Genomic DNA, 26,127 nt, shown 5'->3' on the forward strand with positions numbered 1-26,127 from the left:
ACTGTATTTCCAGAGCACAGGAAGAAATGGTGACTGGGGGTTAAAAAATAGGTGGAAGCTTATCATGTATGCATTTTTACACCCCCTGAATTTTGAATCATGAGAATGTAATTACCTACTCAAAAACAAACTTAAGTAAATAAAACAGGTGAAGAAATTGGCCTAAACCACAATTAGAAATGAACCGCCATCATAAATGACTCTAAGCGTATCCATTTTGTCTTTTAGAAATTCATATATAGATTATAATCCTATGAATTAAGACAGTGTTCCCCAAAAATTCTTAACAGGAATCACTTGAGTCATTAACAGATTTTGGGGTCCAATATGAACTGCTGAATTAAACGTTCCCAGGCAGACAATAACCTGCACAGGTGATTCTTATCAAAGTTAGCGAAACCCTTAACTAAGGAGTAAGATTTATTTCCCAAAAGAACGACAACTTTGCAATCAGACAATCCTGGATTCATTTTCTTGGCTTTTCCATTTGCCTATGTGATCCTGGATAAGTTATTTGGCCTCTCTGTGCCTGTTTCCTTAACTATAGAATGCAATCTTTCCAAGGTTGTTATAAGACTAATCTATGTAAAGGGTGTGGGACATAGTCTTTCTTATAATGCTTAATTTTACCTTGCTTCCTTTAAAAAAAAAAAGAAGATATTTGTCATTCAGATATCCAATAAATATTTGTTTTGTTTCCTCCCATACCCAAATTATACAGGTGTTGGGGTATATGTCAATTTAACAAAGTTGTTGTTGAAGCAGTATTTATTAACTATTAATCTTCTCAAACAGAAGCTTTAACAACATCAGTTTAGTTGGCTTACTACTGACAAGTATGACAGGTATCACTCACTTTATAAAGAATACTCCCGTCCTATCTTTAAAAGGTTACTTTATACACTTTAAAAAAATCAATACAAAAGTACTACAATGTTGTCTTACCTATTTTGCCTTAATCCAAATTATAGCATCCCTACAATAATTTCTCTCTCAAAAAAAATCCCTCTAACACTTGTACCTCTGTTATGTTTCTCTCTCGTAATGAAGCCAACTCATACGGATCCACAAAAAGTCCTGTCGGGATGTACTGTTTAATTAAGAGTCGGCAGGTCTGTAAGTCCTCAATGCTCTCTCCAAATTTCACTTTTATTAACAGGTCTCTGTAAGACAAGTATGTTTAAAGTAAATATCTTCATTCATTTTTTAAATGAGCTAGTATAACGTTATATTCAAGTTAGTAGAAATACTATATTTCAAATTACTTTTTCAAAACAAGATTATATCAAGTCAAATGAAATATTTATATCACATCAGAACCACTCATTAGATCTTTCATAAATTCATGTCATAAGCCATAATATAGTATTAGTGTGAAAACAGACAAAGATCAATGGAAAGGGATGGAGTCCAGAAACAGACACACACTTTTTAAAATAAAGGTGCCAATATAATTTGATGGGGATAAGATTGTCTTTTCAGCAAATGGTACTGAAACAACTGTGTATTTATATAAAAAAAACTGAATCTTGACCTCTACCTCATACCATCCTACAAATATTAATTTGAAATAGATTATAAACCTAAATGGATAATTGTCCTGGCATTCTGTCTGGAGGCCCATTCTGGACCAAGTGCAGGGAAGAAGATCCAAAGCACAGTGGTTTTGCTTAAGTGAGAAAACAGAGACAGAAGATAAGGGAGGCTTAAGTAGCTAGAAGTCACAGTGCTATGTTCCAGAAAGGAAGGAACTTCGTAGAAAGAGTTCTAGAAGTCAGAAACGGAGTCCCCTTGAGTTTTTGTTGAATACTAAAATAAGCATGAGTAAGATGTAACTCCACAAGACTAGACAAAGAATTACAAGGGAAGTGAAAGATGAGAAATTCTGAAACATCGCAGAGGGTGGGGAGACACTGCATTCCAACCAACCAAAGCGTAGAGACCAAAGGGCTCAGCAGAGATTCCCACAGAGATAGAAATAGAATGGTGGTTGCCTGGGGCAGGGGGGAAGGGAAGAATGGGGAGTTATTGTTAAGAGGCACAGAGTTTCAGTTTTGCAACATGAAGAGATTTATGGATGGATAGTAGTGATGGTAACACAACAATGTGAATGTCCTTAATATCACTGAAGTGTACAATTAAAAACTGTTAAGATGGCAAATTTTATGTTACGGACATTTTACCACAATTAAAATAAATAATAATGTAAAAAATATATGACTGGCTGTTCAGAGCAAAAGTAACAATAAAATATGGTAGTGTTTATAACATAAGCAAAACATGTAAAGTTAATAAAAGTATAGCAAGAATAGCATAAAGGGGAGGAGAAAGAAGTGAACTATTCTGATATAAGATTCATATATTATTCATGGTATACAATAATATTATTTGAAGGTAGACTATGATAAGTTAAAATTGTAAACCCTAAAGCAAACAATTTTTTAAAAAGAGAGAGGTATAGTTAATAAGCCAAAAACGGAGATAAAATGGAATGATTAAAAAATATTCCATTTATTCAAAATAAGGCAGAAAAAATAAAAAAGATTAGATGGGACAAATAGAAAAAAACACAGAAAAAAAGTAGCAAGATGGATAGATTTAAACCAAACCAACCAAATCTATATTTACATTAAAAGTAAATAGTCTAATCACTCCAATTAGAATGTAGAGATTGACAGACTGGATAAAATATCAACACTTAACTATATGCTGTCTACAAGAAACGTTAAGTATAAACACAGATAAAAGTAGAAGGATGGGAAAATGTATGCAAATGTTAATAACAATAAATATGGAGTGGCTATATTAATACTTAAAAAGTGGACTTCAGGGGCTTCCCTGGTGGCGCAGTGATTGAGAGTCCGCCTGCCGATGCGGGGGGCGCGGGTTCGTGCCCCGGTCTGGGAGGATCCTGCGTGCCGCGGAGCGGCTGGGCCCGTGAACCGTGGCCGCTGGGCCTGCGCGTCCGGAGCCTGTGCTCCTCGGCGGGAGAGGCCGCGGCAGTGAGAGGCCCGCGTACCACCAAAAAAAAAAAAAAAAGTGGACTTCAGGACAAGGAATATTGTCAGGGATAAAGAAGGACATTACACAAAAATAAAAGGGTCAATCATCAAGAAAATATGATAATCCTAAATGTACTTTATGCACCTAAAAACAGAGCTTCAAAGTATTCATGTATTTTACTTCTTAGCAAAAACTGGTTGAACTACAAGGATAAACAGACAAATCCACAATTAGAGAAAAAGATTTTGACGCCCTTCTCTCCGTAATGGATAGAACAAGTAGAGAGAAAATCAGTAAGGATACAGAAGGCATGGACAACCTTCAATTTAGTTGATCTAATTAACATTTACAGATCACACTCAGTGCATAAGAAAAACTATACGCTGGGCAATAAGTATAGAAGTTTAAAAGAACTGAAATCATGCAGAATATGGTCTCTAACCACATGGAATTAAATTGGAAATCAACAGGAGGAGGAGACACCGCCTCCACCAAAGCCACAGCTTCAGCTTCTCTCTTGTCCTTCGGGCTATGCCTAGGATCTGCTGCCAGGTAGCTTCAGCCCCACAGCCCTGCATGTGTGGTCTCAGGTTCCTTTAGTTCCAGAAAGAGAAAAATTGACACTTCGCATCCTGGAAACTGATCTAAGAGACTGAAATTAGGGACTTCTTTCAAATTTAAACATGGCTAATCAAGGAGCAACAAGACCCACCAGGCCAAACACTGGAAATAAAATACAGTACACTGATACAAACTAGTACTTCTGGGAGAGCCTGCTGTTGGCATGTCAAACCTGGTGCTTTGTATTGTGAAGGACCACTTTCATGAATTTCAAGAGAGTACCACCTGGGCTGTTTTTTGTTTTGTTTTGTTGTTTTTTTTGCGGTACGCGGACCTCTCACTGTTGTGGCCTCTCCCGTTGCATAGCACAGGCTCTGGACGCGCAGCCTCAGCGGCCATGGCTCACGGGCTCAGCCGCTCCGCGGCCTGTGGGATCTTCCCGGACCAGGGCACGAACCCATGTCCCCTGCATCGGCAGGCGGACTCTCAGCCACTGCGCCACCAGGGAAGCCCCAAGAATTCTAATTTTGATGGAGTATAGTTTATCAAACTTTTTCTTTTGTGGTTCATGGCTTTTGTGTCCTGTGTAAGAAATCCTTGTCTATTCCAGGATCATGGAAATTTTCTTTTAGAAGTGTTATATGGAGTATGATCCATTTTGAATTAATTTTTTTATATACTGTTAGGTAGGGGTTGAGGTTAATTTTCCATATGGATATCCAGTTTATCCAGCATCATTTGGTGAAAGGACTATTCTTTCCTCATCAAATTACCTTGACACATTTGTTGAAAATTAATTACCTTATATGTGAGGATCTATTTGTGTACTGTATTCAAACTATGGCCCATAGGCCAAATCCTGCTCATTTTGTACACCCTTGAGCTAAAAATGATTTTTACACTTTTAAAGGTTGTTTTTTAAAAAGGCAAAGAAAAATATTCAACAGAAGCCTTATATGACTCACAAAGCCTAAATAATTTTACTGTTAGGACCTTTACAGAAAATGTTTGCCAACCCCTGATCTGTATGTTCTGTAATGTACTATTTTGATAATAGTTGTAGCTTGATGCTACATCTTCAAGTCAGGAAGTCTGAGTCCTTCACCTTTTTTTTTGAAAGTTGTTTTGGTTATTCTAGACCCTTTGCATTTTCATATAACTTTTGAAATCAACTTGTAGATTTCTTCAAAAAAGCTTCATAAAATTTTGGTTGGGATTCTGTTGAAACTCTAGATCAATTTGTACAGAACTGATATGTTAATATTAATGAATGTTCCAATGCATGAATATAGTATTTCCATCTGTTTAGCTTTTATCAGTTTATCTTTTTTTTTTTTTTTTTGCGGTACGCGGGCCTCTCACTGTTGTGGCCTCTCCCGTTGCGTTGCGGAGCACAGGCTCATTTTTAGCTCAAGGGCGTACAAAATGAGCAGGATTTGGCCTATGGGCCATAGTTTGAATACAGTACACAAATAGATCCTCACATATAAGGTAATTAATTTTCAACAAATGTGTCAAGGTAATTTGATGAGGAAAGAATAGTCCCTTCACCAAATGATGCTGGATAAACTGGATATCCATATGGAAAATTAACCTCAACCCCTACCTAACAGTATATAAAAAAATTAATTCAAAATGGATCATACTCCATATAACACTTCTAAAAGAAAATTTCCATGATCCTGGAATAGACAAGGATTTCTTACACAGGACACAAAAACCATGAACCACAAAAGAAGAAGTTTGATAAACTATACTCCATCAAAATTAGAATTCTTGGGGCTTCCCTGGTGGCACAGTGGTTGAGAGTCCGCCTGCTGATGCAGGGGACATGGGTTCGTGCCCTGGTCCGGGAAGATCCCACATGCCGTGGAGCGGCTGGGCCCATGAGCCATGGCCGCTGAGCCTGCGCATCTGGAGCATGTGCTCCACAACGGGAAAGGCCTCGACAGTGAGAGGCCCGTGTACCGCAAAAAAAAAAAAAATTAGAATTCTTAAAACTTGATAATAAAATAACAAACAACCCAGTTTAAAAATGGACAAAAGACTAAGACACTTCACAAGTCAGAAAGAGAAAGACAAATACAATATGATATCACTTATATGTGGAATCTAAAATATGACATAAATGAACCTACCTACAAAACAGAAACAGACTCACAGACATAGAGAACAGATTTGTAGTTGCCAAGGGGAAGGGATGGACTGGGAGTATGGAGTTAGCAGATGCAAACTATTACATATAGAATAGATAAACAACAAGGTCCTACTGTATAGCACAGGGAACTATATTCAATATCCTCAGATAAACATAATGGAAAAGAACATAAAAAAGAATGTATACGTATGTATAACTGAATCACTTTCCTGTACAGCAGAAATTAACACAACACTGCAAATCAGCTATACTTCAATTAAAAAAAAAAGACTAAAACACTTCACAAAGGAAGATATACTAGTGGACAATAAGCACACAAAAAGATGCTCAATATTATTACTCATCAGGGAAATACAAATTAAAATTACAATGAGATACCACTACACATGCACCAGAAAGTCTAAAATTAAAAAGACTGACCATATCAAGTGCTGGCAAGGACGTGGCTGGCAAGTTCTGTTTCATAATGTATGAAACAGAACTCTCATACGTTACTGATGAGAATGTAAAACAGCATAAACACTTTGGAAAACAGTTTGGCAGTTTCTTAAAAAGTTCAACATTTATCTATCATATATCCAGCAATTCTGTTTATTGATATTTACCCAAAATTAATGAAAACATGTCCACGCCAAGACTTGTACACAACTGCTCATTAGAGCTTTATTTACCATAGCCCCAAACTAGGAACAACTCCGATGCCATAGATATGTGAATGAATAAACAAATTTCAGTACTCTGCAACAAAAAGAACAAATTACTACCATACAGAACATCGTTAAATCTCACTGACATAATGCTGAGTGAAAGAAGCCAGATATCAAAAACTACATACTGTATGATTTCATTTATATAAAATTCCAGAAAATCTATCTAGTAACAGAAGTAGATCAGTGATTGTCTGAGTGTGGGTATGGGTGAGGGAGAATAACTGCAAGTAGCACATGAGTATTTTTGGAGATGATGAAAATGTTCTATATTTTGACTGGTTACATGGTTACATGGGTGTATATAGTTGTCAAACTCAATGAAGTTTATTTAAAAAAACCACTATGGGGGCTTTCCTGGTGGTGCAGTGGTTAAGAATCCACCTGCCAATGCAGAGGACACAGGTTCAATCCCTGGTGGGGGAAGATCCCACATGCCGCGGAGCAACTAAGCCTGTGTGCCACAACTACCAAGCCTGCACTCTACAGCCCGCGAGCCACAACTACTGAGCCCGTGTGCCACAACTACTGAAGCCCACGCGCCTAGGGCCTGTGCTTCGCAACAAGAGAAGCCACTGCAATGAGAAGCCGGCACACCGCCAACGAAGAGTAGCCCCTGCTTGCCACAACTAAAGAAATTAACCCGCGTGCAGCAACGAAGACCCAATGCAGTCAAAACTAAATTAATTAATTTAAAAAAAACACTATGAAATAGTACTATTATAATTCCTATTTTACCTGTAAGAAAACAAAGCACTAGGATAAAATACCCATGTTACTCTCTTCATAGAAAAATTATCATCTCCAACTTAAAAAGTATGGGGAAAGGTTTTCAGGCTTTGTGTATGATATTAGTTTCTGGTTCTCAGATAATCAATAAATTTATATGAACTCATTGCTCTAGGAACACAGCAGAAATTCCAAGAATTAAATATCAAGAGCAGCTATCTCTATAGATACTTTTTGCTTTTGTTCTTTAAAGTAGTCTGAGGTAATTTTACATATAGCAGTTTATTTTCCTAATAATTTGCATTCACTGAAAGAATTCCGAATAGTTTCTATGGCATTGTTATATTCTATTTTTGCCCCAAAATATCATTTCTAGTGATGCAAAAGCTAATCACAGAATATAAAAATCAATTAAATCCAAAAGTTGTGTATATACATGTGAGTAAACAAAAATATTTTCCCTCTTTCAAGAAAAGAAAGAGGGAAAGGAAAGCAAAGCACAGAGAGACTAAGTAACTCAGCCAAGAGCTAAGATTCAAACTCCAATAGTTATACTCTAGAGCCCAAATTGTTAGCCACTATTTCATTCTGCCTCTATAAAATATCAAGAGCAGCTATCTACCTATCTATATATATATATATACACATACATTGCTTTAATTCTTCTAAATATATTCTAAAGTAGACTATATCTATTATCTCTTTTCTTCTGGATACTATATATGTATTTGTGAACATGTAATATCTTATCATCAGAAAAAGCACATATATTTAAAAAGACAGAGACTCTTCAGGACCTCCCTCCAAGATGAATTCAACCAATTAACCAAAACATGTCGGATGTATTTGTTAATCTTTCTGAAGTTATTCACCTGTGTTACCTTTCAGTTCACATTTTTCATCTTGTTCTCAAATATAACACGTAAATTTCATCAAAAGACTTACAGAAAATCAGATATACTATAGCTGTAGCATTCCTCTGATCCACCTGTCCAGTAACTCTATAAAAGAAATAAGCTTGTAATAAAGCTTATTCATGCAAGTCCCCAGAAACCAACAGTTTCTATTCTGTGTTCACAAACCATCATTTTAGTAATCTGGCCTAGAATTTTGCCCAGAATCTACAATAACTAACTTCCAGATCATCCAAAGATGACAAACAGAAGTTCAGCAATGGTTTAAGCAAGTTCTCCTACTGCAATGAGATATAATTCATCAGAGAGGGGAGACTCTAAACTCATTTATATTCATTAAGGCCCTTTTGTGTAGTTAATTCCCTTACATTTTCTGCACTTCAGTTTCCTACTACCAATAACCACTTGGCCCTTTCCAGAGTGGGATTAATTCTTCTTGACCAAGAAGACAGAAATAAGAGGGGCTAACAAATTCTACTTTCTATGATATGTTAATATTTCTTCATCTACCCTCTCAAGACTATACCTGCTCTAAACATAACTAAAAAAGCCTTTTTAAAAAATGATTGTCGGCATTTTCTGAAGGTCTCAAATAACTCTGAGATTTCTAGTTTCTGAAGCTATTCTTATGGGTTCTGTCACTCTTCACTGTTGGTTTTATATCCTGCTTTTTATCCTCAGTACTTAGAGTTGGACAGCAACTTTTGTTGTCACGATAGTCTCTTCAGTTACTTCTTTCTTCCTTATTGGAATCAGTTATCTCCCATTCCTCTTGGAAATACGTTCCAATTATGTTAAAGAGAGAAGCTATATAATTGGCATAATTACCCTGATATTGCTTAAAATGTGTCTGGAACTCTGTCAAAAACTCCTTTCAGAAGTGAATTCCCTCCCAAAATCAGTTTTATACTTTATAGTCACACCTCCTCTTTGAAATTGTACTGCCCAGATTGATCACCTATCTCATTATTAATAATAATAACTGGGCTTCCCTGGTGGCGCAGTGGTTGAGAGTCCGCCTGCCGATGTAGGGGACACGGGTTCATGCCCCGGTCCGTGAAGACCCCACATGCCACGGAGCAGCTGGGCTCGTGAGCCATGGCCCCTGAGCCTGCGCGTCCAGAGCCTGTGCTCCGCAACGGGAGAGACCACAACAGTGAGAGGCCCGCGTACCGCAAAAAAAAAAAAAAAATAATAATAATAATAGCTAACATTTCCTGGATATGTGCTATGTGACAAGCACTACATTAAGGAGCTTTCCATATATTCTCCATCTAATCATCACAACCCTAATAAGGAAATACTATCATTGTCCACCTTTATCAGTAAGGTAGCAATGACTTAAGTAACTTGACTAAGGCCACACAGATACTAAATAATAGAGCTACATTTTGAGCCCAAATTTATCTGAATTAAAAACAAACAAACAGAAAAAACAAGTTCTTTCTACTACACCTTCTAGCCATTCACTTGTAGGCTAACGTTGAAGAGTGAGGAGAGTGAGTTGTTTTAGTTTAAGGTGACTTATAAAATGAAGGGATTTAAAAAATATATGTATCAGAATTTATAAGTCAAATATCTGATAATAATTTCAAAGTGACCACCTTGAGAAGCTTTAAAGTTTGGGAATTTCTTATGGAACAGTTTCCACAACATTTTACCAGTCTTTTAAATATCTTTAATACTGGCAAATATTCATTTTTGAGGATAGTTTCTTTTTTGGAAATAGTTTGGTCTGTGGAACCAAGTCTTGTAAATTAGAAATAGTGATTTTGGGTGGTATAATATCTTAGTACTTGAGAGTGTGGCTTGGAGTATGATAGTTATAAATTTGGATCAGAGCTCTACCACCCTAACCTCTACACAATTATTTAAATTCCCTGAGCCCTAGTCCCTCATCTGAAATACAAGAAAGGTATCATCTATCTTACAACCACTGTGAAGATTAAACGGAATACTGTATATATAGCGTCTGGCTATATAAATATATAATAGATATGTGTAGTAAATAATAAATGTTTGTTTTCTCCTCTTCTCCACTGTTATTTTAATCATTATTTCAAACTATGAATCACATTATCTGTCACTTATAACTTTAAGAAGGCAAGTAATTTTTTTTCAGTATATCCATTTTTCAACTATTGATTTTTTGCTTTAAATTACATTGAAACAGTATTTTGATGTAAGTGTAAGTCAATGGGCAACTTACCTGTGGAAACCATCTTTCAAAACTTCTTGCCTCAAAATAATTTCAGAACAAGTGGCCCTTATGCCTATAAGCATGAAAAGATTTTTTTAAACAAAATAAGCACTCAAAGAAAGAATATTTAAATAATCAGAAAATAATAGTTTGAATAGGCTTTAATTGCCTGGAAAATCTAACCAACCTAAAAACAAAACAAAAACTTTTAAAACTTAAGCAATTTGAGCTACATATAAATCTATTTCTAGTATAGAATAGGGGTTAAAAGTCTTGACTTTGGAGTTAGATTGGCTAGTTTCAAACCCCAGTCAGTCTATTAACAGCTGTGTGACTTTGGGCAATATAGTTTCTCTCTCTACTAGTTGTCATGAGAATTTAATATATGTAGAAGCACTTAGAACAGGGTCAACCATATAGCAAGCACTCTATATAAGTGTTCGCTATTTATATTACTTTATTCAGGTGATCCCAGGACACCAAAAACAACAGAATGGCCAAAGAGCCAGGAAACCTCAATTTTAATCCTAGCTAACTGAAACTGAGTATCACATACAAACTGGTAACTTCTATATTCTACCATCCTCACATAGAAAAAACTGAGAGGATGGTACACTATGCCTTGTGGAGACACTGAAAGAGTTTAAAGAAACAACAAAAACTGGAGGCTTTTGAAAGGTTCAAAGGGCTCCTTTATAAACGTACAATAACCAGAAATCTCACTATACTGACTCCATGCAGAATTCAGACATTAAAACTGTTACTCAGTGTCAGTTTCATAAAGTTAAAAATTCAGCTACTAATGACCACCAACTCTGCCCAGGCACTTTGCTATGGAATTTTACTCCATTTTCAAAAGCTGGAAGTGTGTGGGAAGAATATTAAAACAAACATACAGAAAAACCATACACTACTGTATGTTGCTAAGTCCATTAGATGTATTCCTGAGAAGATCCAAAAAAAAAAAAAAAAACATGACAGGGAGATGGAAACATTTGGAATATACTAGGGAAGGAAGGAAAAAAGTATGAAAGACAACATTTATTAAATAATACCTATATGACAGATTCTCTACTTGAGGCTTTCACATGTATTTTAACTTTCACAGTCTAGCTAAACAGGCAGGCAATATTATTGCCTTTTGTACACAGGAGGAAACTAACTTATAAACAGTTACTGTTTAGGTCACACATCTAGGTAAGTAACTGATTAGAAGCAAGATCTGCCCAACTTTTAAAGCCTAAGGCATTTCCACTCTCCTAGCTATTTAAAGAAATCCTTAATTGCTTTGGAGAAGCACATATCATCTTTTCCCAAGCAACTTACAGAATATCCCTTGCATAAATCAAGATATTTCTTCAATGTTTAACTTTAATAGAGGTGGGGGTAAGGGTTTATATCTGCCTATAAATTAATTAGAAAAAAAGGTCAGATTAATAGGCTTAAAGTCTATCAGGATATACACTAGAGAATAGTAAATTTCATTCATCTTGGGATAGTAGAAAAGCTAATTTACGAACAGTATTGCAAATACTAGATTATTTATGATTTTTAAGGCAAAGGTACCATTTTCTTTCTTTTTTTTTGTAATATTTATTTATTTAGCTGTGTCGGGTCTTAGTTATGGCACACGGGACCTTCGTTGCGGCATGCAGGAACTCGCCTCGCGTCGCGTGGGTTTCTCTCTAGTTGTGGTGCGCGGGCTCAGTAGTTGCAGCATGGGGGATTAGTTGCCCCGGGGCATGTGGGATCTTAGTTCCCTAACCAGGGATCCAATCCAAGTCCCCTGCATTGGAAGGTGGATTCTTAACCACCGGACCACCAGGGAAGTCCTCAAAGTACCATTTTCAAAGTGAATTTGTTGCATCTGAATGCACCTTCAAGATTTTTCCTCTTAAATATTACCTTAGTTGGTTATTGCGGCCTGAACTGGCTCTGGCAATTGACCCCTTTTTAATCACAAAATGTCAGTGCTGGAAGTCTTCAGATACAAGTCCAGTTGTTTAAAAATTCTTTTTGGCCTAGTAATCCTTTCTTCAAATAAATTTGGGAACTTAATATGTAAACACAAAAGCAGAACTGCACTGACTGACAGATACTAGTCTCATATCCTCGTTTTAAAGACAGAGAAACTCACCTGATTTGTACTGACTTTCCTTTCCCTATCAAACGTTGTCACTTTATTGTAATTACTACTGCACTGTATACATCTCCCCCTACTGCAATGCAAGCTCCACGAGGGCTGGATCCACAGCGTCTAGCACAGCACTTCTGCCCACGGACTCGGGCCCAAAGAAGTGAATCAACTCGCTTGCCCAGCCCTGAGTCATAAAGAAACCCTAGCCCAATCTAGTCCATTATCAAAAATGTTTGTAAAACGAAACTAGTCTTCCTCCCCTTTCCACGTCCCCCGAGGACAACACACACTATGTATTCTAGATTGGGGTTCGCACACCTCATAGGGCGCTTAGACTTTGCTGGCTCCGTAGTGGTCAGAAGCTTCACGCATTCCAAGAGCATCCCAAGACGCTTCACGTCTGTACTTTACAATTTTTTTTTTTTTTTTTTTGCGGTTTGCGGGCCTCTCACTGTTGTGGCTTCTGCCGTTGGGGAGCACAGGCTCCGGACGCGCAAGCCCAGCGGCCATGGCTCACGGGCCCAGTCGCTCCGCGGCATGTGGGATCCTCCCAGACCGGGGCACGAACAAAGTCCGACTTTCCAGAGAACCAGGAGCAGCCACAAAGCAATGAAGACGGGGGGCGGGGCGGGGGGAGTAGCAGGAAGCTTGCGGCCTTTGTTTTTAACCTCCTGCAGCTCACCCTACAGCTCTAGGGTCGCGAGAAGTACCTTTGTTTAGCGCGGAAGGGAGAGTACTGGGGAGCCTGGAGTGCTCCCCACCCTCTCGGCCCTAAACCCCGCCCTCACCCCTGAAGCCCCGCCCTTCCCCTTACCAGCGTCGGTGGGTGTGGTGTTGAAGGCTATGGCTGGCGAGCAGGTGCGTCCAGCCACCTCCCAGAGGAGCAGCCAGGCCACCGCCCGGACGGCCACGGCCGGGGTAGCCAGGACGCCGGAGAACGCGCGCCCCAGAAGAGCGCGCGGGGACAAACTGCGGTCGGAGGAACCTGCACACGCCTCACACCGCTCCTAGAGCGCGCTGTCACGGAGTTAGAGACCGGGACGGAAGACTCAATGCGCGCACGCCAGCGGTCCAGCAGTTACCCTGCTCCCCACATCCCCGGCCCCCGAAAGTTCCGGCGTCAAGGAGGCCGCGGTCCCGCCCCCTCGTCGCCCCGCCCCTCGCACTCCCGGTCGGGGGTGGAGCGAGGAGCGGCGGAAGCGCCGTGACGTGTGCCAGGGCAGTTGCTCTAGGGACCGCTCCGCGGGACCCGAGCATGACTCTGAGCTCCGCGCGGTGTCCTGGGGATAGCCTAGCCCAGCTCCTGGCGTCCACCTCCACTTCCAGGTATTTGCCAATGTGGGCCTCCTGCCGGGGTATTCACCCCACGGTGCGGAGCTGTGGCTGTCGCCTCTTTCTGCTGCGCCAGGCTGCGCCTGGCCTCAAAGTCGAGTGCTCCTAGGTGTCCTACGGTTAGTGGAAACACCCCCTCACGGAGATTTTAGACGTTGACCTGCAGAAGATGCATTTTATGTACTTCTCTATGGGTAAGAAAGTCAGTCTTGCACTAGTGGGGGCGTGGATAGGGAGAGGATCGTCTACCTGATGGCAAAATCCGTACACTTTAGGTGCTGTGGGGATGCTTGGCAAGATTATGCAGGTCACTGATCCTTGAGGAGAAAAGTATTAATGTCTAGGAAGAAGTGCTGGGTAAATGTGTCGTCTGTCTTCATGAATTGAATATGTAAGCAGAGCTGGAGAGTATCCAATGCAGATTGGAACAGAGCGGAGGGCTCTAGGATGGATGTCTTAAAGAGGAAAGATGTCAGAAGATACTACCTAAAACTGAAGATAGCAGTATAAGCATACTGTTAAGAAATATGAAGATAAATTTTGGAAGAAACATTTAAAAGAAACTCGTTACCTATGGAGAGGGGAAGGGGAGAGGACAACAGTTTTTTGTTATAAACCTCATAGAATTATGTTACATTTTAAACAGCATACAAACATTACTTTAATAAAAATAAAAGTTTAGTTTTAAAAAGAAAAGAGTGTAGTCAAACTACATTATTGAGCATCACTTGCATATATCATTTATTAATACAGCCATTTGCTTGAGTGTATGGAATTTGTATTGTGCTCAGTAGGATCTTCTAGAAAGTTTACTAACAACAAATTTTAGTGAGGTGAACTGGGAGTAGTATTTGTTTAAAAAAAAAAAAAGAAGAGGTGGAGTGGGATCATGCCATCAGATCAGAGGCAGAGCACAGTAATTTGATAACAGTTTTTTATATATTGGGTTGGCCAAAAAGTTCCCTTGGTTTCTAAGTAAAAATAAAAGACACATTTTTCAAAAAAATATTTATTTATTTCGGCTGCACCAGGTCTTCATTGAGGCACGTAGGCGCTCTTAGTTGCTGCATGCGGACTCCTAGTTACGGCATGCATGCAGGATCTAGTTCCCCAACCGGGGAACAAACCCAGGCCTCCTGCATCAGGAGTGCAGAGTCTTACCCACTGGACCACAAGGGAAATCCCACATTTTTCATTTTTCATTTCTACCAAGAACTTTATTGAACAACGTATTCACCATTTTGTTCCACCACTTTCTGCCATTTTTCAGGCAACTCAATAATTCCATCTTCCCAAAACTTTTTATCCTTTTGAGCAACGAACTGTTCTAGGTGCCTTTTACAGTCTTCCAGAGAATTGAAATTTTTTCCATTAAGAGACTTTTGTAAAGACCGAAATAAATGGAAATCCGAAGGTGCAATGTCCAGTGAATATATTGGATGAATCAGAACTTCCCAGCCAAGCTGTAACAGTTTTTGCCTGGTCATCAAAGAAACATGCAGTCTTGCGTTATCCTGATGGAAGATTATGCATTTTCTGTTGACTAATTCCGGATACTTTTTGTCGAGTGCTGCTTTGAGTTGGTCTAATTGGGAGCAGTACTTGTTGGAATTAATCGTTTGGTTTTGCAGAAGGAGCTCATAATAGAGGATTCCCTTCCAATCCCACCATATACACAACATCACCTTCTTTGGATGAAGATCAGCCTTTGGTGTGGTTGGTGGTGGTTCATTTCGCTTGCCCCACCATCTCTTCTGTTCCACATTATTGTACAGTATCCACTTTTCATCGCCCGTCACAATTTGTTTTAAAAACGGAACGTTTTCATTACGTTTAAGTAGAGAATCGCATTCGGAAATACGGTCAAGAAGGTTTTTTTCTCTTAACTTACGTGGAACCCAAACATCAAAGCGATGAACATAACCAAGCTGGTGCAAATGATTTTCAATGCTTGATTTGGATATTTTGAGTATGTTGGCTATCTCCCACATGGTATAATGTTGATTGTTCTCAATTAATGTCTCGATTTGATGGCTATCAATTTCAATTTGTGTACCCGACCGTGGAGCATCATCCAGCGAGGAATCTCCAGCACGAAACTTGGCAAACCACTTTTGACACGTTCAATCAGTCATAGCACCTTCTCCAGACAGTGCACAAATCTTTTTTTGCGTTTCAGTTGTGTTTTTACCTTTCTTGAAATAATAAAGCGTAATATGCCGAAAATGTTGTTTTTCCCCCTATTTTCTATATTAAAACAGCTACACAAAAATTCACCAATTTTAATGTACACTGATATGACAGCTGTCACAATACAGTCTAACAAAACTGTTTCAAATGAAGTTAAAGACAACTAAGCGCTACTAGAGCCAGCTTATGGAACGAATGAACTTTTTAGCCAACACAGTATGATCCATTTCCTAAGAGTAAAAATTCTCACATCCAATAGGAAGGGGTGAATAATATAGATTATGGTATATGCATAGGACAAAACATTTGCAGTCATAAAAATTTGCATTTTAGAAAGACATTTAATGGCAAAATTACATAGGTTGTTAAATTTAAAAGGCAGGACTTAAAAAAGAATGAAATAATGCCATTTGCACCTACATGATGAACCGAGAGAGTATCATACTACGTGAAGTAAGTCAGAAAGAGAAAGACAAATACCATATCATATCACTTATATGTGGAATCTAAAATATTACACAAATGAACTTATCTACAAAACAGAAACAGACTCACAGACATAGAGAATGGACTTGTGATTGCCACGGGGGAGGGGGCATAGGAGAGGGATGGATTGGGAGTTTGGGATCAGCAGATGTAAACTATCATATATAGAATGGATAAACAAGGTCCTACTGTATAGCACAGGGAACTATATTCAGTATCCTGTGATAAACCATAATGGAAAAGCATATGAAAAAGAATATATGTATTTATATTTATTACTGAATCACTTTGCTGTGTAGCAGAAATTAACACAACATTGTAAGTCAACTATATGTCCGTAAAATAAAATTTTGTAAAAATTTAAAAGATAGGAAATAGTATGTATGATATAAAAACATACTATAGCTAAAAAACAAACCAAAAAAAAAAAAAGAAACCAAACACAAACAAACAAAAAACTATGCCTAGAAAGACTGGAAGGAATCAGGGATGATTATTTTGTATGTGTCTTCCTCCCCCTTCCCCACTCTCATCCCAGTTTTCTACAATGAACATGTATTAAGTAACCATGTTCCTAGTGATTCTCTAACAGAACTGAATTTATGAAGATATCATCCTTATGCTGCTTTACCTCCAGGTTCTTTGACATTTGCAAATCTTTCTGAGAATATCATAGTCACATCTAAAGCAGTCCCTATAATTGAGTATATTTTGGCATTGAGAGCAGGGAAGGGAAGAGGGAATGGAAAGTATTAACCTTTAAAATGGTTGTTTCACCAAAAAAAAAAAAAATGGTTGTTTCAAATACTGTATGCTAACATACATATATGGAATCTTAATAAACGGTACTGATGAACCTAGTGGCAGGGCAGGAATAAAGACGCAGACATAGAGAACAGACTTGAGGGCACAGCAGGGGAAGGGGAAGCTGGGATGAAGTGAGAGAGTAGCACTGACCTATGTACACTACCAAATGTAAAATGGATGGCTAGTGGGAAGCTGCTGCATAGCACAGGGAGATCAGCTGACACTGATGACCTAGAGGGGTGGGATAGGGAGGGTGGGAGGGAGACGCAAGAGGGAGGGGATATGGGGATATATGTATACATATAGCTGATTCACTTTGTGGTACAGCAGAAACTAATACATTGTAAAACAATTATACTCCAATAAAGATTAAAAAATAATAAATAAATAAAATGTTTCTTGTAACTGAAAAAAACATCATGTAGTGAGACAAATAAGTTGAAATAAAAGCCATGTAAGCTTTATTGCCTCAAATATGTGGAGGCTGATTATTGCCTTGTTTGATCAGACTTCTAAACTGTGAACACTTCGAGGATGTACAGGGGCTGTGTCTTCTATTAACACATTGAATTAAACAATGGAATACCTACTACAGTCCAGATATTGTGCTGGGGATATTGTGGTGAACAGTGGATATGTTCCCTGCCCTCATGGAGCATATAGAATAGAAGGAAAAGAAAAGTGATAAAGTAAGTAGTTACAAAAAACTCAATGAGTAGAATGATTGGGGAAGTACAAAGGAGAGAGGTCTGGTCTAGTGAACCCCTCAGGACATAATGTGTAAGATTAAAAACCTCTTAGTGCCTTGACATAGAGGGTGCTTGTACATACTTGTTTAATTGGTAAACAAAAAAGATCCTGTAAGTTGATTCTTGGGCTGACTCGGAGGTTCATATACCGTCTTTGGTTAAGAGTACAGTACACGAAGAGATCCAAACTGAACTGCATTTCTAGGTTCATGTGTGAACAAATCTACACCCCTCAATGAACCAGGGACTCTATAGACTAAAGATAACCTGGGGCCAAACTGAACTTTCCAGGTAGCTCTTGAAATACTGAGCTTGAGCTGACTATGCATCTCCAGAACTGGAGTAGATTCAGATCTGCTGGGGAGGAAAAGTAGAGAAGAATGTGATTTATCCAACACTTAATTTTTTTCCCCTTTAGCAGGAAGTCATTATGCGACTAACACATTTTCATCAGATTTCCTCTGATTTACCGTGAAGTGTATGTGAGAATGATGTGCACTGCCAAGAAATGTGGAATTAGGTTCCAGCCTCCGGCTGTTATCTTAATCTATGAGAATGAAATGATGGGGAAAAGTCGCCAGCGCATCATGCCTGTCCGAAACTTTTCAAAGTATTCAGGTATCTTATGTTTTATCTTACCTCCTATCTTAAATATTCGCTGAGTCAGTTTATAAGAACGATTTGAGTCTCATGTAATGGAATGACATGGCCTTCAGAGTTAGACCGACCAAGGTTCAAGTCGTGACTGTCAGGGTAGGTATGAAATCTTGGCTAAATTACTTAATCTTGGTGAGCATCAGTTTCCTAATCTGTAAAAGGAAATTGATAATCCCAATTATCAATTTGAGTATCAAATGAGTATCAAAAGAATGAGTATCAAAAGTTACTCATTCTTTCCACCTGTCCATCTTTGAGATCTGCAGTGTGGGTTAAATGAGATAGCATTATTCAGTAATATTAATTCCCTTCTCTTCCTCCAAATGTGTTTTTTAGTTGTAATCTTGATATTTTCTTGGTACCAGTACTAATATCTAAAGCTGTAAAACTACTTTTTCTTCTCAGATGTTTCTCCAGTTGAAAGTATTTAACATCTCCTCAAAGTGATTTTAAGTTACAGAAATAAAAAATATATCCCTCCTTCCCCCATCACACTCAAAGCTGTATATAAAGAAATAGTTCTGTAAAATAGTTCATTCCTAAAAGCCAGTTAGCTACTTGACTATAATGACAGGTAATGGTTTCAGTAACTTGTGGTACCTGAATAGTCTGTGGTGTTGCGTGTGGTATAATAGTTTTGTTTCTCCCTCCTAGATTGCAGCAGAGCTGCTGAACAATTAAAGAATAATCCACGACACAAGGGTTACCTGGAACAGGTATCCCTGAAGCAACTGGAGAAGTTATTCAGTTTTTTACGAGGTTACTTGTGGGGGCAGAGTTTGGCAGAAACAATGGAACAAATTCAGCGGGAAACAACCATTGATCCTGAGGAAGACCTGAACAAACTAGATGACAAGGAACTTGCCAAAAGGAAGAGCATCATGGATGAACTTTTTGAGAAAAATCAGAAGAAGAAGGATGATCCAAATTTTGTTTATGACATTGAAGTGGAGTTCCCACAGGATGAACAACTACAGTCCTGTGGCTGGGACACAGAGTCAGCTGACGAGTCCTGATAACCAAAAACTAAAAAAAAAATTATTGGGTAGCAGAAAATCCATGTTTATACAAGACCATAGATTGGTTGTAGAAAAATCTGTAAAGAACACTATGCATATTGGGTCACGTTTGGATTGATCATGTTACTTTTCAAAACCAAGATACGTAGAGCATCTACTATGTAGGTGCATATGGAATATAGGGAAAACAGAATATAGGAATCTGCCTTTAAGGAGCTTACAGTCTAATGGGAAGATAAGTCAAAAGCTTATGAAAAACTAGTTTAATGGTATTAGGAAGCATTAGATCCAAATGCTTGATAAAGGATAGAGAGGATCAGAACCTAGATTACGGTAGGGTAGAATAGTCAGGGAGGACTTTGTCCATCAGTGGCAAGATGGTACTTTGCCTGGCCCTTGAAATGGTAGTATTTGGATAGAAGCTTATATAGGATTCCAGATTAAACTGGGAGGAAAAAAAGGGGAATGTTGCAGGGGATTGGTAAAGAGAGAGAATTAGAATGTTTTATTTGAGGAACAGTAAGCAAATTATAGTTTGATAAGATCAGAGGGCATATGTGGTTGCCAGGGGATTATTCTTTTTTTTTTTAATTTAATTTATTTATTTATTTTTGTCTGTGTTGGGTCTTCGTTTCTGTGCGAGGGCTTTCTCTGCTTGTGGCAAGCGGGGGCCACTCTTCATCGCGGTGCGCAGGCCTCTTACTGTCGCGGCCTCTCTTGTTGCGGAGCACAGGCTCCAGACGCGCAGGCTCAGTAGTTGTGGCTCACGGGCCTAGTTGCTCCACGGCATGTGGGATCTTCCCAGACCAGGGCTCGAACCCGTGTCCCCTGAATTAGCAGGCAGATTCTCAACCACTGCGCCACCAGGGAAGCCCCACGGGATTATTCTTTATGCATTGTTTTTATATCTATTTAACTCTGGAGTAGAAGAGTACCCCTGCAGAATGCCCTGCAGCTTCAAGTGGATGTAATCTGATGGATAGCAGGGGAATTCTGCCCCATCCCCCTGCCCCAGTATCAGGAAATATGTCCTAAAGACATTCTGAAACCCTGAACCTCTTCCCATAAATAAGAGGTTTGTTTGTAAAATGGGAAATCTACCCATAATAAATGAACATATGTACAGCCAGTTTAGGCCTATTCATGAGTTTGTATCTCCAAAGAGAAGATCTTTGTTGAACAAGGTTATATATGTACAGATATATCTTTCTTCATATTAGAATATTTAATTGGTAGAAATCCTGTTTTCTGCAAGGAAATTAATACCCATTAAATAAAGCTATAAAAGTTACTCATTCTTTCCACCTGTCCATCCCTACTGTCCTTACCATTAAAAGCCTCATTAAAGAGGTCATTCTTGGGCTTCCCTGGTGGTGCAGTGGTTGAGAGTCCGCCTGCCGATGCAGGGGACACGGGTCCGTGCTCCGGTCCGGGAAGAACCCACATGCCGTGGAGCGGCTGGGCCCGTGAGCCATGGCCGCTGAGCCTGTGCGTCCGGAGCCTGTGCTCCGCAACGGGAGAGGCCACAGCAGTGAGAAGCCCGCGAACCGCAAAAAAAAACCCAAAAAAACAAAAAAAACACTGCAATGAGGTATCACCTCACACCAGTCAGAATGGCCGTCATCAAAAAGTCTACAAATAGGGACTTCCCTGGTGGTACAGTGGTTAGGAATCCGCCTGCCAATGCAGGGGATACGGGTTCGAGCCCTGGTCCGGAAGATCCCACATACTGCAGAGCAACTAAGCCTGTGCACCACAACTACTGAGCCTGTGCTCTAGAGCCCGCAAGCCACAACTACTGAGCCCATGCGCCACAACTGAAGCCCGTGTGCCTAGAGCCCGTGCTCCCCAACAAGAGAAGCCACTGCAACGAGAAGCCCCCACATCGCAATGAAGAGTAGACCCCACTCGCCGCAACTAGAGAAAGCCTGCACGCAGCAACGGAGACCCAACACAGCCAAAATTAAATTAATTAATTAATTTTTAAAAAAGTCTACAAATAATAAAGGCTGGAGAGGGTGTGGAGCAAAGGGAACCCTCCTACACTGCTGGTGGGAATATAAATTGGTGCAGCCACTATGGAGAACAGTATGGCGATTCCTTAAAAAAACTGAAAATAGAATTACCATATGACCCAGCAATCCCACTACTGGGTATATACCCAGAGAAAACCATAATTCAAGAAGACACATGCACCCCAATGCTCATTGCAGCACTATTTACAATAGACAGGACATGGAAGCAACCTAAATGTCCATCACAGAGGAATGGATAAAGAAGATGTGGTACATGTTTACCATAGAGTATTAACCATAAAAAAGAACGAAATATTGCCATTTGCAGCAACATGGATGGACCTAGAGATTGTCATACTGAGTGAAGTAAGTCAGACAGAGAAAGACAAACATTGTATGATACCACTTATATGTGGAATCCTAAAAAATAGTACAAATGAACTTATCTACAAAACAGAAATAGAGTCACAGATGTAGAAAACAAGCTTATGATGGTTACCAGGGGGGAAAGCAGGGTGGCTGGGGAGGGATAAATTGTGAGGTTGGGATTGACATATACACACTACTATATATAAAATAGATAACTAATAAGGACCTACTGTATAGCACAGGGAACTCTACTCAGTACTCTGTAATGACCTATATGGGACAAGAATATAAAAAACAGTGGATATATATATATGTATAACTGATTCACTTTGCTGTACACCTAAAACTAACACATAACTGTAAATCAACTATAATCCAATAAAATTTTATAAAAAAAATAAAGGAATGGGAAGAATAAGAGAGAAGACTAATGATAGTCCAGTTATGATGTCAGGGGCAGGTTCATGATTTCAGTCTTCTTTTTTTTTGTTTTAATTAATTAATTATTTTTTGGCTGTGTTGGGTCTTTGTTGCTGCACGCGGGCTTTCTCTAGTTGTGGCGAGCTGTGGAGGCTACTCTTCATTGCAGTGTGCGGGCTTCTCATTGCAGTGGCTTCTCTTGTCATGGAGCATGGGCTCTAGGCACGCAGGTTTCAGTAGTTGCAGCACATGGGCTCAGTAGTTGTGGCACACGGGCTTAGTTGTTCTGCGGCATGTGGGATCTTCCCGGACCAGGGCTTGAACCCATGTCCCCTGCATTGGTAGGCAGATTCTTAACCACTGCGCCACCAGGGAAGTCCAGTCTTCTTCTTAATGAGCCAGGCAGAGCCATCATATTATAGTGAGACTGAGGAGAAGCCGGGGTAAGAGTGAGTAGTTAAGGTGAAAATGAAGGGCGAGCATGTCGATGAAAAAAATTAATCCATAGCCCATCTAAGAAAGAAATGGAAAATTTTGTTCGAATGAAACTGAGTATTATAACCCGGGAGGCAGTCTCTCAGAGAGCTCTGAGAACTGTTCGAAAGAGGTAAGGCGATTTTGTGCAACCAAGCATACATCTCAGTAGAAGGTTGCTACTAGCCATGGGGAATAGACAGCTTTTCTAAGTATGGGAAGATGCAAGAATCCGGGTTTATAAAAAATTTCTCCTGAAAATATCTATCTGAGGGCCAGTTCTGTCAGTTTTCCTAGAGCACAGAGTGCCTCATCCTGATCTTTTGCCCTGAATTCATTTCAGGGTGTATTGTAGGTCAGTGACTGCAGCAGTTAAGGACTTGATTCTTGAATTCAATGGTGGGCAACGTTTTCTTTCTTTCTTTCTTTCTTTTTCTTTCTTTCTTTCTTTCTTTCTTTCTTTCTTTCTTTCTTTTTCTTTCTTTCTTTCTTTCTTTCTTTCTTTCTTTCTTTCTTTCTTTCTTTCTTTCTTTCTTTCTTTCTTTCTTTCTTCCTTCCTTCCTTCCTTCCTTCCTTCCTTTCTTCTTTCTTTCTTTCTTTCTTTTTTTTATTTTGGCTGCACTGGGTCTTCCTGGCAGCATGCAGGTTCTCTAGTTGCAGCACGCAGAGAGTGGGATCAGTAGTTGCAGGGCGAAGGCTTAGTTGCAGTATGTGGGATCTTATTTCCCCGACCAGGGATCGAAACCAGACCCTCTGCATTGGGAGCGTGGAGTCCTAACCAGTGGACCACCAGGGAGGTCTCAACATTCTTTGTTTATCGATCACTTCCCTTTCGGTCTTAATTTCGACCAAGGTTTGGGAGGCATTTGGTGACCAATTTGTTCCAGAGCACCAGGAATGCTCATTCCCAGGTCAGCAAGGATTTCATTGATAGGCCACTCAGTGCTATTGCTGGACTAGGCCCTGTTAACAGCAGCCAAAAGTCTGTGGATTGCCTGTCTTACTAGTCTGTTATGGTCTAGGAAATGGCTCCCTCTCGTTGCTTCTTCCCGTATCTAGAGTTACACTATTACAATCATTGGTCTTATAGGACTATATATTTGGTCAATCATTTCAGGTCACTTAGGCATCATTAATTTTACCTGAGGCTCAGTCACATATTTGGTAATGCAAGAAATAATAATCTTGTAAAATAGGCAGAATATAAGAATACAGCTAGTAACATTAATAAGGTCATAAGTATTTAAGCTAAGGACCTCCATGAAGGGTGGCCCAGTATCTCCCCAGGTTGTCTGATCAGTCTGTTCTGCACCAATCACTGTCTTTTTTTTTTAATATTTATTTATTTATATTTATTGAAGTATGGTTGATTTATAATGTGTTAATTTCAGGTTTACAGCAAAGTGATTCAGTTACAAACACACATACACACACATATATATATATTCTTTTGTAGATTCTTTTCACATATAGGCTATTACAAAATATTGAGTATAGGTCCCTGACCAATCACTATGTTTTTTTAAATTAATTAATTAATTTTATTTTTGGCTGCGTTGGGTCTTTGTTGCTGCTCTCAGGCTTTCTCTAGTTGCGGCGAGCAAGGGCTACTCTGTTGTGGTGCACGGGCTTCTCATTGCGGTGGCGTCTCCTGTTGTGGAGCATGGGCTCTAGGTGCGCAGGTTTCAGTAGTTGTGGCATGCAGGCTCCGTAGTTGTGGCTCACAGGCTCTAGAGCACAGGCTCAGTAGTTGTGATACACAGGTTTAGTTGCTCCGTGGCATGTGGGATCTTCCTGAACCAGGGCTCGAACCCATGTCCCCTGCATTGGCAGGCGGATTCTTAACCTCTGCACCACCAGGGAAGTCCCTGAAAATTTTTATGTTTTTCTTGTCTTGCCTTAAAATGTGATTTTTTATTTCATTAAGAAAAAGGAGAGGACTTCCCTGGTAGTCCAGCAGTAAAGAATCCACCTTCCAATGCAGGGGACGTGGGTTCGAGCCCTGGTTGGGGAACTAAAATCCCACATGCCACGGAAGAGCTAAGCCCACACATGGCAACTAGTGAGCCTGCGCGCCTCAACTAGGGAGGCTGTGTGCCACAAACTACAGAGCCCATGTGCTCTGGAGCCTGCAGGCCACAACTAGAGAGAAGTCTGTAGGCCACAACTAGAGAGAAGTCTGTGCACCACAACAAAGAGCCTGAGTGCCACAGTGAGAGATCCCGCCTGCCAAAATGAAGATCCCACATGCCGCAACTAAGACCCGACACAGCCAAAAATAGAAAGAAAGAAAGAAAGAAGGAAAGAAGGAAAGAAGGAAAGAAAGAAAGAAAGAAAGAAAGAAAGGAGGAGCTTTGTTCAGATGGAAGGGTGAGGTTGGATGTGTTCAACATAGATGGAGAAAGTAGACTGTGGGGAGTCAAATGAAAACCTACAACCCAGGGGTCACAAACTGAAAAGGATCTCCCCTATCCTCACCTCCTCTCTTCTAGAAACGAACTAACAAAAGAACTTCCCCTGGCCAAGTTTACAAGAGTGTTAACAGCTGAATGAACAATCAACCTTCAAGCTCAAAATTTTTAGCTTTTATGGCTATAAAATCCTCTCAGTGGTTCACCATTTCACGCTGTAGCAGATACTGTTATATAGCAGATTACCTACTCAACATCCTTTCACTTCCTTCACTGCCTGCAGCGGCCCAATACTGTTTGTTCAGGTATAACCCCTCCCACATAAGTCTCAGATCTAGAGGCAAAGACCGTTTGGTCTCAATAAATCATTGTCTATGATTGGTTTAGAGATGGGCATGTTACCCAGTTCTAGCCAATGAGATGTGAAGGGGGATCTACAAGGACCTGTGAAATAGGTGTTCACTATTTTTTGGAGAAAAGGAGTCTCCTCTATTTCTCTGGACATGGTTGTATCTGAATGTGACACCTGGAAATACTGCAGTCATTTTGTGGCCAGTCTGAGGATGACGCTGATCATTAATGAGGGCAGAACAAAGAGAATCACAGAAAGATGGAGCCAGAGCCCTGGAATACTGCACCTGGAGCCTGCCCTACCTTTGGATATTATGTTACATGAAATAAATTTCCCCATTTTTAAGCCAATTTAAGTGGATGTTTTTCTCTTTTTTGCATCCAAAAAACTCCTGTTAACAAAGGAACAAACCTCTTCCATTGGCCTCTTTCATTTCT

The 26,127-nt window shown here is 39.7% G+C and overlaps 2 protein-coding genes across 5 annotated transcripts in view; one reads left to right on the plus strand and one right to left on the minus strand.

Annotated features, from left to right (window-relative positions):
• Positions 1-13,666, minus strand: part of PIGX (phosphatidylinositol glycan anchor biosynthesis class X) — a 27,431-nt gene extending 13,765 nt beyond the window's left edge. The window contains exons 1-4 of the mRNA XM_067737157.1: positions 13,472-13,666; positions 13,224-13,416; positions 10,282-10,345; positions 1,022-1,163 (exon numbers count right to left, since the gene is read on the minus strand). Of these exons, the coding sequence (XP_067593258.1) occupies positions 1,022-1,163; positions 10,282-10,345; positions 13,224-13,416; positions 13,472-13,666 (594 nt within the window). The remainder of the gene's footprint in view (positions 1-1,021; positions 1,164-10,281; positions 10,346-13,223; positions 13,417-13,471) is intronic.
• CEP19 (centrosomal protein 19) lies at positions 13,240-25,272 on the plus strand. 4 transcript variants are annotated; one of them, XM_067738536.1, is made up of 3 exons: positions 13,240-13,935; positions 18,392-18,591; positions 19,285-25,272. In XM_067738536.1, exons 2-3 carry the CDS (start codon positions 18,462-18,464, stop codon positions 19,644-19,646), a joined length of 492 nt encoding a protein of 163 aa, XP_067594637.1. In that variant the 5' UTR covers positions 13,240-13,935; positions 18,392-18,461; the 3' UTR covers positions 19,647-25,272. The 4 variants fall into 4 exon arrangements, with proteins under 4 accessions (XP_067594637.1, XP_067594638.1, XP_067594639.1 ...); XM_067738537.1 differs by having other exon boundaries at positions 18,395-18,591; XM_067738538.1 differs by having other exon boundaries at positions 13,240-13,735.
• Positions 25,273-26,127: the final 855 nt, after the last annotated feature.

Source organism: Pseudorca crassidens, chromosome 5, assembly GCF_039906515.1.
Source record: "Pseudorca crassidens isolate mPseCra1 chromosome 5, mPseCra1.hap1, whole genome shotgun sequence".
Classification (NCBI taxonomy): domain Eukaryota; kingdom Metazoa; phylum Chordata; class Mammalia; order Artiodactyla; family Delphinidae; genus Pseudorca; species Pseudorca crassidens.